The 18,209-nt window shown below is 34.6% G+C and overlaps 1 protein-coding gene across 1 annotated transcript in view; it reads left to right on the top strand.

Moving 5' to 3' along the window:
• LOC144450915 (solute carrier family 15 member 2-like) overlaps positions 1-17,729 on the top strand; it is a 57,388-nt gene extending 39,659 nt beyond the window's left edge. Inside the window, exons 6-23 of the mRNA XM_078141677.1 lie at positions 2,884-2,965; positions 3,720-3,861; positions 4,481-4,573; positions 5,343-5,442; positions 6,001-6,169; positions 6,550-6,638; positions 7,272-7,349; positions 7,838-7,972; positions 8,997-9,029; positions 9,440-9,610; positions 10,252-10,377; positions 11,124-11,297; positions 12,085-12,131; positions 12,341-12,481; positions 12,816-12,918; positions 13,487-13,627; positions 14,393-14,500; positions 14,674-17,729. Of these exons, the coding sequence (XP_077997803.1) occupies positions 2,884-2,965; positions 3,720-3,861; positions 4,481-4,573; positions 5,343-5,442; positions 6,001-6,169; positions 6,550-6,638; positions 7,272-7,349; positions 7,838-7,972; positions 8,997-9,029; positions 9,440-9,610; positions 10,252-10,377; positions 11,124-11,297; positions 12,085-12,131; positions 12,341-12,481; positions 12,816-12,918; positions 13,487-13,627; positions 14,393-14,500; positions 14,674-14,901 (2,160 nt within the window). The 3' untranslated portion in view covers positions 14,902-17,729. The remainder of the gene's footprint in view (positions 1-2,883; positions 2,966-3,719; positions 3,862-4,480; positions 4,574-5,342; positions 5,443-6,000; positions 6,170-6,549; positions 6,639-7,271; positions 7,350-7,837; positions 7,973-8,996; positions 9,030-9,439; positions 9,611-10,251; positions 10,378-11,123; positions 11,298-12,084; positions 12,132-12,340; positions 12,482-12,815; positions 12,919-13,486; positions 13,628-14,392; positions 14,501-14,673) is intronic.
• The last annotated feature ends 480 nt before the right edge of the window (positions 17,730-18,209 follow it).

The following is an 18,209-nucleotide window of genomic DNA, read 5'->3' as shown; positions in this document are numbered from 1 at the left end:
AGCTAATTTGCATCCATATACAGTAGTGCACCTGGTATATAGACCAATTAAACAGGGTCAATCATTTGCATGACATGTAGTGGTACATGGTCACCTGGTGTGGGAAGCAATAAAATATCAATTAATAGATCATTTGCATCATACCTACAATGTAGTAGTACACCTGGTATATGGACCAATGAAATATGGTCAGTCACTAGATCATTTTTATCATGTCTACTAGTACACCTGGTATATGGACCAATGAAATATGGTCAATCAGTAGATCACTTGCATGACATCTAGTGGTACATGTACATCTGGTGTGCCATGTGCACCTGGTGTATATGTATGTAGATTTTGGGAATGAGTCTATAAAATTTACTTATCCCTGTGCACCTGGTATGTACATTGTCTGCATGACTGTAGTGTATGTTTTTAGAATTAGGGGAATGTGTTCAAAAGTATTGTATACTAATTTTAGCTTTAAAATGGTGACAGAGGGATCTTCTATGTAGTTTAAAAGGAAGTGTTTTAGTAGGTAAAAATTTACAGGTTGAAGATAATTACAATGTATACCAGTAAGTCTATTGTATATACATTATATAACATGTCAGCCATTCATTTTCGTAGAGAAATTTAAATCCATTTTTTTTCACCAAAAATAAAAGACATCTTTCAAGGGCCGGTTGATGGAGGTAATAATTGTAATTTTGTAAATTATAGTTGTAAGATATGTCTACTCCTCCTTCTTCTATACATGTAACTACATTTTTGTATTTTACACCCAGTACAGCTACACATATCTCAGGAGTCTAGATTTTCTCTGTGGTGGGCTCGATTTTCTACAATCTCTCTCTCCATGTATAGTCAAATGAACAGAATCTACCACAAATCTAGCTAAATCACTGCTGGGGACAGTGTGAACAGCGCATGTCAGTAGTAATCCATCACACACTGACAGGCCTTTGTAACTGGTTACTTCATTCAGTTTACTACAAACTAAACATCCTGTTTGAAAGTACATTTCACTGTAAGTCACGTGATTATGCGACAATATAATCACGTATACATCAATTCTCTAATCATATCAACGCTCCAATCGCATTAACTTTTTTGGAGTTGACGGTGGCCGAGTGGTTAGCTTGTACACCTCTGAGTCTTACCTCTGCATGCAGCCTGGGTTCGAACCTGCCAGGTGTCGGGTGGGTTCGATTAAATTTACCACGCTGTAAATAAGAAGAGTGTCGTTCAGTTTGACTCTACTGTACAATGCAGGTTTTCCCCCCTCCATTTTCCTCCTGTGCTAACACTGAACCAAAGGAGACTGTAAATGGGACTAGCTCCCGTCGGTTATCCAATAAATATATAAATAAACTTACTGCTGTCAGTGGTAAGAATGCAATGTTGTGCTAGATAAAGGCATTTGACTATATGATGGAGAGATATTGTAGACAATTGAACCCATAATATAAAGCATCTATACACATACATGTATTTAATCTACACACATATCTAAGGGTCTGTAGTGTAGTATACATGTACATGGATGGTGGTTATAGCCTTGGTGTATTTATTAACATGAACCACAAACTTACATGATGTACTTGGAAGCTTTCTTCATTTTTAGGTTTTCTCAATTGCCTTGTTACTTCTTAGTACCAGAACATATGTTGTTACAGAAATATTGCATACAGAAATACGGTGTTTTCTAGACTAAGATTTGTATGGACAAGAATTCATAGTGTTGTTCTACCATATTGTCACCTAGTTCTTTTTTTAGATGGAGTAGTGGACCAATGCATGAGAATCACCTGACTTGCATATCGTATAGACTTAGTCTAGGATTTATGGAATGATTCAAATTTGTTTTAAAATATTATGCTCTTGGCCTGGTAGTGATATTTAAAAACAGTTGCATGATGTGATACTTGCATTTGGAATATGAGGCTGTTGTGCATCCACTTAGGGGGCTTATTTGTTTAGTTTAATAGTCAGTCAGGGAGTCTCATGTTGATAATACAAAGTGAGAGCAATCCTTCAAAGCCTCACCTACAAAGGTTTCTATGATTGATACAAAGATGAAACAATCAAGTTCTTGTACCACACTGGGTTTCTAGGATATGAAATGAAACAAACAAATCGGGTTCATTTATTTTACCATGCTTATCGTATGACATATATATTCATATCCACGATAAATTTACAATTTTATTAATATAATAACAAAGATTAATTTGAATAAATATTTTCAGTCATTACAACTGATTGGTTTAACTGATATGACCTACTTTTTGCTGGCCAATCAGATTGCAGTCTTGAATCCTTGGATATTATAAATTATCATAATCATTAGAACGGAATACAACTGAGACTCTCACAACAACACACGACATGTGAAATGAAAGTAGAAATTAGGCTAAGGGTGACTTTAGCATGATAGATTTGGTGTTCTTTCCACTAATATAATGCCACACAGACATGGGTAGGAAGTGGTTTACATAAAATGAACCAACTATTGGACATTTCAGACTAAGGGTGACTGGTGAGCCAATACGGTTACAAATAAATCAAAACTTTGTACTGCACCAAAATACTAATTCTTGGATGGATCCTACTAGCTTTCAACCCGAGTCCTAATTCTTTAGGGTGTGAAGTCACTTTGTTTATGCATGGGACAATATTTTGAAGTCTTGCTTGCATAAACAACTGTTCACATCCCTGAAAAGGACCAGAGGACTTGATTGAAAGTTAGGATTTATCAAAGTATTTTGATGCAGTACAAAGATTTACTAATTACTTGTAGCTAGTAGAAGGTATTAATTTCTGTCACTTTTTGTACAGTTTTACTAAAGGTACACATAACTGCCATAATCAATCTTGATTTTTTTCTTCTGTTCACAGTTTTATGTGCGATACCCAAAGTCTATCTACTTTATTGTTGGTAATGAATTCTGCGAAAGATACAGTTACTATGGAATGAAAGGTAAGAGAATTGGTGAAAACAAACCACAAACAAATCTTGAACACACCTATGCTTGTATCTCAAAACACCAAATATCCCCTGTAGATATTTATTTATACACGAGGAACTCAGTAATTTTTAACTTATTTTAAAACACTTCCTACTTTGTTTCTTTAAATAACATACATTCTGTATTTACCCTGATGGCAACTATTTTGTCAGGAAAGGATGCTGGAAATTATCATGTAAAATTAAAGACATTATGTAGATCTGCACACTCACAAAACTTCAATCAGTATACATATCATACATAAATGCATACGTACATAGATGCATGTATGTATGTATGTATGTATGCATGTATGCATGTATGTATGTATGTATGTATGCATGCGTATGTATGCATGCATGCATATATGTATGTATGTATGTATGTATGTATGTACGTACGTACGTACGTATGTACGTACACAGATACATACGTACGTGTGTACGTACTCACATACATGTACATACATACATACATACATACTTACATACATACATACATATACAAACACACATACATACATACCGGTACATACACACACACACACACACACACACACACACACACACACACACACACACACACACACACACACACACACACACACACACAGCCAAACAACCAACTATCAACCATTCAACCAACCAAGTAGTTTAATGTATGTATTATTACATCCATTCACATCTATTTTGTTGTATATTTACTGTATATACTGTTTATCCACAGCTATTTTGGTATTGTATTTTACTGAAATCCTACTGCTGAGTCCATCCACTGCCACCACTATCTACCATACCTTCAGTTTACTATGTTATCTTACACCGATCTTTGGTGCTATGCTGTCAGATGGATATCTGGGAAAATTCTAGTAAGATTTGTGAACTTTTTCATTCATTTTAAACCACTGCAAATAACTTTTACCTCCCATAATAGAGGGGGGGGGGGGGGTATTTGCAGTTATGTTGACTGCATGTGTATGTAATACTGTGAACTTTGTGTGTGTGTGTGTGTGTGTGTGTGTGTGTGTGTGTGTGTGTGTGTGTGTGTGTGTGTAGGTGTCACCATTGTCTCCAAAACAAACTCATGTTACAAGAGCCATTCAGAATAAATCTGGTAATGTAATGATGGAACCATTTGCTGTGTAAATGTTATTGTGTTGACCAATGATTTCCAAAAGATTCTTCAATAAATTTCATATTTTAAAGGGGATTACACTACTGCAGAAAATGAAGGATATGAAAATTGAATCATTTTTAGAATCCAATATGGCCACCATATACTCACTGTAATAACTCTATGGGAAAGGATTGATGATTTCCATGAAAACAAGATGGAGAACCCTCAAATTTCTTTCGTTATTTGAAAAAACCAGGATAAGTGTTCATATTATTTGGAGAGATTCTATAAAGAACTATGATTTTTAGGGAAATTGGGTCCCTACAGTGCATTGTGCTTTAAAAATTGAAATAAATCTGGTTTATTTTCAGTACAATCTTCTGGTTGTCATGGGTATACTTGATTGGAAGTAGTACTATGTCACTGACTGCACTTCCACCACAGACAACAGGAGACCCATATCTGTAAGTAAAGACATTGACTTTGTGTATCAAGACAGCTATATGTGAGTAGGAGAGTAATCATTACCATTTTCCAGCTTTACCGTTTAGTTCTTATCAAACATCGCAATCCGACATGGTTTTGCTGCGTATTTGAACCAAAGCAGGAATGGCATAAACTTCCCAGTTCTGGACCGATGGAAATTAAAAGGAAAATGTGCTAGTCCCCCAAAACACCTCAAAAGTACAAATTTTTTAATTAATTGTACCATCAATCATTCTTGCTAAATTATGTGGTTTGGGATGATCACTGCAAAGAATAAGAGTGTGTTTTGGTGACTTCATCCATAGACCCTACACGAAACATGCAGGGTCTATGCTTAATCACACAGCTTAGTTTGCTATCAGTTGAGCTAGCCCTTGAATCAGGATGTGCAAACATACAGTAAACATATAATTTGACCAGCGGGACCAGAATGTGATGTCACTTCATGGTCTATGCCTGCGCAGAACTCAAGTTGATTGGATCATTTAAACTGCAACTGTGCAGTTTATACTCTATATGTAAAGTGAATAGGGTGTGAAGAACAAGCTTCATAATTTATGGCAAAGGTTTGAGAGAATTGAAGAACTTCGATTTTCACGGTATTTGTCCACAAGCACATTCTACTGTAATGTGGCTATCAATATTTCTTCTATAAGGATAAGAATAGTCTGTTTTTCTTCCTGCTAGTCTAACAAAATGCCATTTTGCACATCAAGCAATTTTTAAAAATAACACTTCTATCAATAGGTGGGGGCCTATGCTTGGTCTGTTGCTCATTGCCATTGGTACTGGGGGTATTAAACCATGTGTAGCTGCCTTTGGTGGAGACCAGTTCGGAAAAGACCAGGTAACTCACTAGTTATTAGATTCAGATTGTAAACACCTGAAAGAAAATTTCCTCTGAGCAAAAAGAAATATTTGAATAACTGTATTGCAATATTTCAGGCTAGAAAGAGTATATCTTTACAGTCAACACAATATGTTTGTATGTCAAAGTTATTGTTATCATTCAGAATTCTATAATATATAATAACATGCCCCTATTGCATATTACAGACCAATGAAATTTAGTTATTTACATGTCACCACCAATGACACACCTCCTGTACATATCAAACCAATGAAATCTAGTTATTTTCCTGTCATCACCAATGACAAGCCTCTATTACATATTTCAAACCACGAAATTTAGTTATTTACATGTCATCACCAATGACATGCCTCCTGTATATTTGAAACCAAAGAAATCTAGTTATTTATGCCTCCTGTACATTTCAAACCAATGAAATATACTTATTTACTTGTCATCACCAATGACACGCCTCTTGTACATTTCAAACCAATGAAATCTAGTTATTTATTTGTCATCACCAATGACACGCCTCTATTGTACCTTGCATTTCAGACCAATGAAGTCCAAGTATTTTTCTCCATCTTCTACTTTTCTATCAACTGTGGAAGTCTACTTGCCACTTTCGTAACTCCAATTTTACGAGAAGATGTACAGTGTTTTGACAATGACTGCTATGCTCTTGCTTTTGGTGTACCAGCTGTTTTATTACTTGTAGCCATCGGTGAGTACAATTTGTTTGCATTTAATTTTGATGTGTTGCAGATTTGACAACAGAAGGGGGGGGGGGGGGGGGGGGCTTATCCAGAGACAGATGATGGGGGGGGGGGGGGGGGGGGGTTGCAGTTGTCCTGAGGTAGTTTTCCGGTGACAGATGACAGCAACTGTTTTAGGACCTTATCAGTATCAGGCACCCCATTTGGCATTGAGTAGTTGGTGGCAGCCAATACCATCAACCATTAACACTAACAGATAAATGGCACAAGTCAAACAGAGAATTGCCATATGACCAGAGAACTCAGCGATGTTTTATCAGTATTGGTTACTACATTATGTGATACAAATTACTACTTTAATAACAAACTTTACCCTATTTTCTTTCAGCAATATTCGTGCTTGGTCGTGTTACCATCGGATACAAGATGTACCCACCTCAGGGTAATATCGTTTGGCTTGTAGTCAAAGCAACCGGAGTGAGTAATAAAAATCTGTCAATATGCAACAGAACCTCATCACAAGTGAGGATATTTGCATGAATGCTGGCAGTGTTCTCTGCACCCATATTTTCATGAGCATAGCGAGTGAAAGTGTTGCAGAAAACACTGCAAGCATGAGTGCAAATACCCCTGAGGACCCACACTGGAACTCCTGTGGCATGGGGTTCTGTTATTATCACATATGTTTATCTGGAACATATGTTTATCCATAAAAATCTTACAATGCAATACTATTGTTGTTGCGAACAATCACACCCTCATTTACATATTATTTGCATGCAAGTCTGCAATAATGGTTTTGGTATTCCACTGCAGTCAAAATATCACTCGTATGTGCACACACCAGTGCAAGTAATGTTTTGGTACATATTCCATACATAATAATCTACAGTACTTCTTTCTTTGGAATCCAGACTTAGTGTAGTTTTAAATATTACAGTCTTTTATAGATATAGAATAAACGTAATATTTTACACCACACTATCACTCACATTACACCTAATGGGGCATATTGCAGGGCATGCTGCAAAGCAAAGGAGAAGATGGAGATACATAGTCACGAAGGAGTACTGTCGATTAATATTGTTGTATTTTGATCCTTCTTTTCAGAGAGCTATCAAAAACAGATGCAAAGGAAAACAGAAACAGTATGAACATTGGTTGGATTATGCTTCAGACAAATATGATGTAAGTAATAAAAGTATGATGGTGGCATGTGATAAGGATAATGTAGGCATGTGGTAAGGTCAATATCAGAATGGGATAATGTAGGCATGTGATAAGGGTAATGTCAGCATGCAGTAAGTATGCCGGTTTGCGATAAGGATAGTGTAGGCATGCGATAAGGTTGATATCAGTATGTGATAATGGTATGTCAGCATTTGATAAGTATACTGGTTTGCGATAAGGATAATTCAGGCATGTGATGTAGGCATGCAATGAGTATGGTGATACAGTGTGATAAGGTGATGTCAGCATATAGATGTGATATCATACTAATGTGCACGAGATATCTCAGCTGATATCTAAAGGTTAGTAATTGACAAGCTTGATGAAAAAATATAAATGTGATGTAAATATTTCAGAATAAGGGTGGGGATTGTATATCATCAATAACTAGAACTATATTATATGACTGCTTGTGTTGAATAAGATGTATTTCTCTTTGTTTGCAGCAACGCTTGATAAATGATGCCAAGATTCTTTACCACGTACTCATCATGTATGTACCACTTCCAGTGTTTTGGGCATTGTTTGACCAACAGGGCTCTAGATGGACTCTCCAAGCAACTCAGATGGATGGCTCATTGGTAAGTTAAAGGCCCATGTCAGATATGTTTTAAGTGGGGAAAGAGAGTTAGGCATGCAGAGCTATAGAAAAAAGTTGATCTAGAACAGAACAAGGCTCCTATGTATTCCTTATGGCTTCACAGCTAAACACAATTCCACCAAAAGCTAGTGTATCATATATGTACATCTAGACTATATACCTGTACTGTGAATTCTCAGTACCTGTAATAGAATTCTACTTCCTAGGTGTATCATAAAAATAATAACTGTTTGATTTTATGGTCAACACCATAACTTCCACTCCACATGCTTCACATGCATTACTGTAGACACACATGAGAATAAGTCAACCTTCTTGTTCTATTTTAACCCTCTAGCATGAGGTAAAATGCTATTGCAGGTACCAAGAATTTATAATTTGGTGTACATAAATCTACCAGAAAAACAACTTGTTCACACTTTGGTTTCATTTTATTATGATGGATAAAAAGTCAAATAAAACACATTTTTGTTACGATATATTATATGAAATAATCCTAACTTTAGCCTTAGTATTCAACTTGATGTTTTTAAGTGTTAGAAAAATGTAGCTACACAGATATAGAATGTCCTTTATTACTAATATACCTTAAGTTGATAGAGGCAAATTAATGAAACGATGATCAGATGAACTTGTAATACACAGGCACCATCATGCAGGTTATCACAGTTTGTATGCTAACATGGCAATTTGTAGAAATCTACAAGGCTATAGAATATACTGAGAGTGGCTTCATTGTAGATGCTATACACCAAGGTTTTGACCAGTTGAACTGTGACCATGATAGTTGCAGGTGACATTGACAATGAATAACTGCCAAACGCCAAACTGACTATACTATTCTCATTCAGGGTCACTTGGATGCTTGCCAACTATGGTAAATCATTATTTCAGCACAGTTCTTTTGAGCTTAGACCTCAGATCTCTTGACTTACACCATTAATATAATGGTATAATATAAGTATTGAACGATACTAAGTATTTTTATTTTGTTTTATTTCCAGGGAGGTTTCAATCTAAAACCAGACCAAATGCAGGTAAGTAACAACAGTTGATGCAACTATTAGTTGGAATATCCCTACACTTTCATGAACTGGAGAAATATTCTTTAAAAATCAACATTCACTTCTGCCATTGCATGTATATTTACCTGTGCTACCACTGCTGTCATATAGACTATAACAGCAACACTAACACCAATAATGTCATCTATACTACCAATGTAACTGCAGTCATCTATAACACAAATATCAATGCTGCAACTTCAGTCATTGACGACACAAACACCACTACTGCAGTCATGGTGATGTCACCTTTACCACCAATAAAACTGCAGTGAGTGACCACAGCATTTATAACAGCAACACAGACACCCCTATCACCATCAGTTTCACCGTCGTTATAACATCAGTTATCTAACATCCATTATGTTTCTATCCAATTCCAGGTATTAAATCCACTGCTGATTTTACTTCTCATTCCAATCTTTGATAACATTATCTATCCATGTCTCAAGAAATGTAAAATTAGATGTACTCATCTCCAGCGTATGACATGGGGAATGTTGTTTGCTGCTGCTGCATTCGTTTGTTCAGCATTTGTACAGTTTGCTGTTAATGTAAGTAAAATCTTAGTACTTTTCTATTTTTACAAGTAAGCGTGTCAAATTAGCTGTGTATCTAGACTACCACATTTGTATGGTAGTTGTCTGTTTGGCCAATGAAAAAATGTGGAAAACTATAGCTGAAACAGTTCACTTGGTTAAAAATCAAGCGTAGAAATTAAATTGAGCTCTGTATTTATATGGAATGGCACAATGTCATTGCATTCATCTACAACCCTCGGGGTATACAGATATTTGCCGCCCAAATGGGTCACTTTTTCATGAAAAAAATTCTAGATGTGAGTCAACTTTTTATCTGAAATTCCCTGGTCATGTGGTGGATAACAATTTGGAAACATCTTCATGCTTTAGAAGTACTTTCACAATATCAGCTTAAAGGTTATTTGACCAGATGATTGTGACTATAAATGCCTAACAGTGGGGTTTTTCTTTTTGGATTATACATGGGCCATACACCCTATGTGAAATTTAGGGAGTAACCTCCTCTCACCCCTTGCACTGTAACTCTCTGTATTCACAACAACATATTAAAAGCAAGCAGATCATTGAATTCAGTATATACATAATGAAATATATTTTTTGAGAATGGTATGATAACTTTATTCATTTGATGTGATAATTTTGGTTGTTTTCAGACCACCGTAGTTGTACCCCCAGAAAGCACTGAATCAGGTGTGACTTTAATTAATGCAGCCCCATGTGATGTAAGAATGGTACCGACTGGTGGTGCCTGGGATCCTGTTGTAGTACCACCTTATGAGGTAAGGCAATTAAATTACAGAGCCCTACATATAGTTGCACCATCTTAGAAGGTAAGCCAATCAAATCACAGAATCACAATGTAACAGTTTCTTCAGCCAATAGCAAGCGATAGTCTAATGATATTAGTTTCTTTTCACATGTAGTTGAATCACTTTTGTGATAATCATTCAACTGTTTATATTTGTTTGACTAGTTTTAATCTCATGTTTGTCTTGTCATACAAGTAATTTTGTTGTTTTTTATTAAAGTGAAACACTTTCTAATGTTTGTCATATATAATGTCAGTAAGTAGAATACAACATGTACCTTTTTATACGCAGTAAAAAAAATTCCCAAATTATGAACTTTGCTTATACCGGTATTAATATATCTTAACTTAAAGGCACTATCAATTAAATCATTTGTTTGCCGGTATATTTATAAAATAAAAAAAAAAAAAAAAAAAAAAAAAAAATAAAAACATTTTATTTTGTGCAAAACTGCTGCAGATGTATTTTATACTATTTATATTTCACCAGACTTGTAGATTTAGGTGCAAACAGGAAATTAATGAACAGAAAAGTGAATTTTGCATGACATCCTAGCATTGTGGGTTTTTTTTCTGTCTTTGTTTTTTCCTCTCTGCCTGGTAGGTTTTGGGTAAATTCAAGGATGGCAAACAAAGTATTTAATTGATGATGCCTAATGTATAATATGTAATTGTTGTGTAAAATTATACTTTTTGTCCATGTTTTTATTTTCATAGAATAGTGACATCATTATGACAATACCAGGATCATATTTTATAAACATTGAGGGAAATTGTTCAGCGATTGGCCAGTCTGCCAGTGTTGCTGCTGACTTCGATGGTGGTGAAGCATACAGAATTATTGTTGCCGAGTTCGCAACTTCAAATGGTAATGAACTAATTGCTGTGCAGGTAATTACTCTTTTACTTCTTAGAATACTGATTTGCATAAATTAAATATTTAATTCACAATACAGTGCTACTTAACATTTTAAATGTATTCCCAGGTGGGGTTCTATTCTTCTGTCTCACTATTGCAGTGATGAATCGTGTAACCAGCCCAGTACGTTTGACTGCATTGTCAACAAGTCCGTACCTGGTGTGGATAAAAATTTCAGTTTCACTCTCTGCAAATTTCAACAGTGTAGAGTCTCAATATTTCTACAATGTTTGAATAATACACATTGAAATTTCACTCACTTCTTAAAAACACTGACTTAGGGGGACGATCACACAATGTCACACACGCTCAGTAAACAAACTGTTATCGTTTAGGACAGAACCCCCTCCCCATGAACATTCACAAGTGCAACATTGACACGTTTATATATGATGTGAACATGATGAGAATAGTAGCAGTCACACCACTAAGATGGATGCAAAGTAAAAACATGATGGTAAACACATTGAAATACTACCGGAAACCCAGCACTGTATATCACATTAGAAGTAAATTTTAATCAACTTATCAACATCTCAGTAGTAAATACAAAACCTGTTATCATTGAAGGTGTGAAAGTTTTTAAAATTTGGTTAGAATTGGAAAAATTAAGTTCAGCAATTGCGTTGAGACGAGACCCCCCCCCCCCCCCAACAAAGTTCGTTTATTGAACTTGTGTGACATTGTGCAGTCGTCCCATCCCATACATCATTTGTATGTATGCTGTAATAACCCTTTGTTCAACTATCAATTTTTCAGTCACCTGATAAATATGAAAAACCAGACAGAGGACTTGCATATGCCAGGTGCGTAATCCACATTAATATTCAAATTACCATGAATCAGTCAATCAGTGCATGTATACATATCATTAATTTGATATCCTATTCAAGTTACCATGTGTGAATCAACTAATCAGCATTTCCTTTGTTATGCAAATTGGCTGATATACTAAGATGTTTTCATGTGCCACCTGTAAATATCATTCTTTTTTTCCCTTTGTTGTTTATTCCAGTTTTGTGATGACAAATCTTGACCCAGCGAGAGACTATTATACCATTCATATGGATGGAGAATTTGATTATGAAGTCAATGTTACAAAACAAGGAGATACAGATTTCTTCATTTCTGAATGGGAACTCTATGAACCTGTTAGGTAAGTATACCAGGGTAATACAATTTATATTGACCTTGTAATGGCATGCATGTATTAAAAACAACCTAAACTTGGGGTTAATTTGTAACATTGTAATATTTTGCATAGCTCACAGCTGCACTGTATGATTCAACATTGTCATTCTTTGTATATGTGGTAGCTAGACTAAGTGTATATTGGCTACATTTTAATACTTTGTAACAAATTTTGTGTGTTAGCAAACGATTGCGTCCTCATGTACATACAGGTATTGCACTGCAGTGTAAATACCGCTAGTACATTATGTAATAATAGTGTATATTTGTAACATTCTAACACTTTGAATATCTTGTAGTTACTCTGTGTGTGTCAAAATCAATAGCAGTTACTGTGAAATGTTACCTGGAAAGATTCCAGTGAAAGCAGGTGCTGTCTACACAATAGTGTACCAATATGATGTAAGTTAGTTGTTTGTATGTCTTCACTGTACTTTGATTCAAGTATTAGATAATGTCTCAGTGATATAAAAGCATATTATATTCTTTGTTTCATCATTCAGGGTTATTTACACTCGTGCTTGTGGTGTTCAAAGTATTACAGAGAACACCACAAATTTAGCACTTGTGCAGATACACAAAGTACATCACACAGGGACCTGTTGCCAGTGCCAAGATGCATTGCATGTCTCTCCATACAATGCCATTTATTGTGGACGCACTGAGGTGGATGTTGACCGTATCCTGGGGTGTTGTTCTATAAAATCACTCATAATCAAAGAGGTCAACATGTCTTTCCATCATTTCCTGATGAAAATGTTATTTCAAACATAATATAGACAAAACAAGACTAAATGTAACTACATATTATTAAGTGACGTCCTCTTGCACCCAGAAAATTGACATTTAATTAACCTACTCTGGTTTTTAAGCTCACAAACCTCAATATGTCAGTCCTAAGTGTAATTTAAAATGTAATTACTAAGTAAACGTATTTAATAGTGTATAATTTTTTTATATAATCTTACAGAGCCAGAATACAATGATGGAAATACTTGAAACTGTACCAGCCAATACAGTCAATATTCTACTTCAGATCCCACAATACGTACTCATTACAACTGGTGAAGTTATGTTCTCAATTACAGGCTTAGAATTTTCATATGCACAGGTAGGTCACATTAATTATAGTCTTGGTCAGTCTTTTAAGCCCACAGGACATTACAGTGACATCCAATTTCATTCAAAGGTGACATACTATAGGGGACATTTTGCATGTCAGTTTGTTTCAAGACATTATCAAATTAGGTTGCATGATACTTTGTGCTATCAATTTCTTCCAAATCTAAGTGATGTACATGCATCATGTTGCTGATGATTTCACTTTACATGTATATTGAACGTTGGCCATAGTTGGTGTACAAATCCACCATTTCTGCATTAGCTCATTAGCAAAACGACTTCAAAATCATTGTCAGATCTAGTGTGAATACCAGAAATGGGAAAATTTGCAATTTCCTATACTGGTACTGTATTTTGGAACAGTTTATCTCTTGATCTTAGAGTTGAGTCTTCTCGGAGTGATTTTCACTACTCACTTCAGGAATTACTGTTTACAATTTAAGCTATGAACAATGTCTGAATCTTATTTATTTATTATGTAAATTTCTTTCTACCCTCAGTAAAACTAAAACAAATTCAATTGTATAAATGTTGCATTACCAGTGTTCCTAGGAGACGGACTAGACGAGTTTTGCTATTTTTCGTTCTCCTTTTACCAAAGAATGTAAAATATTTCTTCTTCTTCAATGCTGTAACAAATGGGTAATAAATAGATAATACTAACTTGTGTATGTACATGTACTGTAGTTTCCATGATGAGCGTACAGATTATAAAACACATCATGTATACAATATTTCTCATCTTATTATTCAGTCTCCTGCTAGTATGAAGTCTTGCCTACAGGCATGTTGGTTGTTAACGGTCTGCTTTGGTAACCTCATCGTTATTCTGATTGCAGAATCTTCATTTATCCCCAATCAGGTGAGTAGTTTGAGACCACCTAGGTGTGTTTATAAAATCATCCAATCAGGTAGTGTTTTCTCACCATCTACTTTTGAGTATAACGATCTGTAATATTGGCATCCAGGTGTGAGTTCAACATCATCCAACCAAGTTGTGTTTTTAACATTTTTGTGGTTTTGTTCATCCCATAGGCTCTCGAGTTTTTGTTCTTTGCCGGTCTCATGCTAGTTGTCACAGTCATATTTGCGTTGATGTCTCTATGGTACACCTACGTCAGTCCTACACATTATGACGACCTTGAAATAGAAGACGAAAAAGCAAAATTAACCAGTGGTGTGGAAGCTAGTGATACAAAAGACCCTAATGAATTTGCCATGAGCAATCCTCATGATACAACAGAGGATGAAGAAAAGAAGTAATGACAGTGAAGGATTGTGGGTATTGCAATGGATTGTGGGTATTCAAATGAATCATGGGTAGCATACCATATATGGCTGAATGCATACAGGGTCAAGATCAGAAAATCATCGTGTACACTAATCCTTATGTAATGGTTAATGTCACATCATCATGGTATATGTGAATGCATTGATACCGCCAGTAAATACATTTCAAAAAGGAACTTGGACTTCCAAAAAATATATAACTGAAATACAAACAAGGAAAAAAATTTCAACATCTCAAAGTTGTTCTAAAAAGTATGGAAACCCCTTGTTTGGCCAACGATAACTTGGTCAACATTGTTAGCATCATGACTAGTAAGTTAAATTTTTAAGTATTTTTTTTCTGAATATTTAGTGATTTGCATCAAAGGTATAGTTAGTTTTATTTACGTAAATGAATGAAATGTACTTAAAGTGTTTGAGTGTCTAGGTATGAGTTGAAGGTGAATTGTTTATAAAAATATGTCCAAATATGACTTTTAGAAATGAAAGGTACATATTTGAATACTAGTATATTAGGTCATATTTACAGTCTTTACAACAACTCAAGACAACATATCAGTCAGAAAATAGTCGAGGTATTAAGTGTAGATAAATATTTGAATTTCTTTCTCACAGCCTATGGTAGAACTTTATCCAGTGCTAGGGAGTTCAACCCATAGTCAGTAGTAACCTTATCCAGTGCTATTATAGGACATTTTCCAACACATAGTAGAACTTATCCTGTGCTAGGGAGTCAAATTATAGAACCCTTTCCAACCCATAGTCAATAGTAACCTTATCCAGTGCTAGGGATTCAAATTATAGACTGAACACTTTCCAACCTGTAGTAGAACTTAAGCAGTGCTAGGGAGTCGAACACGTTCAGACCCATTGCGTATATGTATCAAATTAAATAACTTGAAACGTATATGTGTACATGAGGTTGATATATACATTTGTTTCTTAAAAATATATTTTTTTGTAAAACTGACTTTATCATCTACAAATAAATTCTCTTCATAGTAACTTGCCTACTACAAACTATAGCAATGGAAAAATTAACAGAATCCTAGAATACTGATTCAGAAATAACTTCCTTACCTACTTGTTCTTCAAATTCTGTCATTTTCACCTTCATTATTCTTTCTATTAGATTCCTGTTTTGATTGTCAATTCTTGTGTCTTTGGCCAAAGGTCTTCTGAAGACTTTAAAAGTGCAAAAAGTTGAAAAAAAACGAGATGTTCATATTTTACATATCAAACCTACTGGCTGCCATTTACAATTAAGCCTTATAAATTTTTAATTATTTCAAAAACATATCAAATTATGTGAATCACAGACACTTGTAACCCGTGATATGTTTAAGAATTTACAAGGTTATATATATATATAGTTAGGATAGAGGTTGCAATGAAAATGCTTTAATCCTATGTGCTTATAAAGGCTGCAATGGATTGTATGCTCCCCAGGGCTGTTGTGCCGATAGATCCAGGGGGTAATAATTGTAAAAGCGCTTTGAGTACAGAGTGGAAAAGCACTATTAAACTATAGAAAAAAAATGAAATAAAATTCCCCTTACTCGAGATGCAGAAATGAACATCACAAAATGTTTAGAGTACCTGGACCACATTATTCTACTCTCTTCATGGACATTATTAGCCACATACACCACTATTGATGACAATATTTTTACATTTTCAAACATATGGGATAGAAGTGTCTGTGATATTGAGTGGAAGAAGGAAGAATAAAATGAAAAAAAAGTCAGTTATATATGTATACAAATGTACAAGGTAACATGTTTTTATTATAGTCTTACAAGTAGTAAATCAATCAAAAGTTATTTTAATACAAAAAATGTTATTCAGTGTTTACGGGGAAAGGGAAAATAGATGCATATATAAACAGTGAAGTAGAAGTAACATTGTATTGTTGGTGTTTATCACTACACTTATTTTTGTAGGCTTCTTCCTTTAAAATACTTTCTTTTTTTTTTGTTTCTTGAAATATATTCTTGTAGCTTTTTAGTTCATTAGAAGATAGATTCAGAATCATCAAGAAGGAATGTTGTTGTTGATGTCAGAAGTGAGACGACGTTCAATTTAATCAACAAAATGTAGTGGAAATTAGGAAATTTTTGTCAAATATACATTCTAAATGGTAACTTAAAATGATGTTTTTCGTAAAACGTTCAGATTGTTTTCAAAAATTGCCGAAACATGGAATTTATGGGACTCCTAATTTTCTTCCAATTGCTCATATTACCTTCAAAATACATCAAAGTATTTTTATATTTCTCTATTCAAGTTTTGATTTTTGTTCAGAGGACAGTAAATTTATGCAGAAGAAAACGTAGGATGGTGATCTCACAGCATGCACACTTAGAGATCCATTAAATATATTAAGTAATTGAGTACAAAAATGGCTTGATTTTCTCAAGTTTTTCAGGAAAGTGTAGATTCAAACTGAAGTATTTGAAAAATGGATAATGAATATTCAACATTCGTACACATTACCATATATTTAAATATTCATATATGTAAATGACATGCATGAATACTAATTAGCCTATTATTGTGCAGTAGGCAAGAGTGTTTGAAGGATTGAAACCAATTTTTAAGTTAACTCATAATTTTCAGGGTGATTTGAGATTTGTATCACAAATTTTTAATTTTCCACCATCTATGTACGACTTCAACGGTTTTACTAAGAATATTTTGATTAATACTATCATTTTTATTCACATCTTTTGGATGTTTTCAATCTTCAAATATGACATAATGAGATACTACATTGTATCCAATAGTAACATATTTGTATAAATTTGCATGTAATTATGTAAATATAATTGTAAGGTTATATGTGATTGGTTGTCAAAGGAATGTATATCTGTTAATGGTCTGAATAAATTAATGTCATTGCAAATCAAAACCTTGGTCAACTCCTTGATGTGTCTCACTTTATTGACAAATGCATATGATTAGATGTTATTCCCAAATATTTTTCTGTGTTCAGCCAAGAGAAATACGAGTGACCTAAGAGGCCTTTGTCACTACGAGTAGTGACAACCCTTAGGTCATGAGTATTTTACAGCTAAATGAAGTAAAATATTGGAGAATAACATAATTATAACAGTGCCAGTAATATCGAAGAGAAATCAGTTTTGACTCATATTTTGATCACAGCAGGACCAATGACGTACACACACGCTGTTGTGATGTAGAATGACCAGAGTATATATTCCATATTTTTTGTTGAACCTGGCTATGCATAGTATAATGTCCTGTATAATGTTTTAATG

This window comes from Glandiceps talaboti, chromosome 20, assembly GCF_964340395.1.
Source record: "Glandiceps talaboti chromosome 20, keGlaTala1.1, whole genome shotgun sequence".
In the NCBI taxonomy this organism is placed as follows: Eukaryota; Metazoa; Hemichordata; class Enteropneusta; family Spengelidae; genus Glandiceps; species Glandiceps talaboti.
Note: the sequence above shows the minus strand (reverse complement) of the source record. Positions and strands in the feature narration are given on the sequence as shown.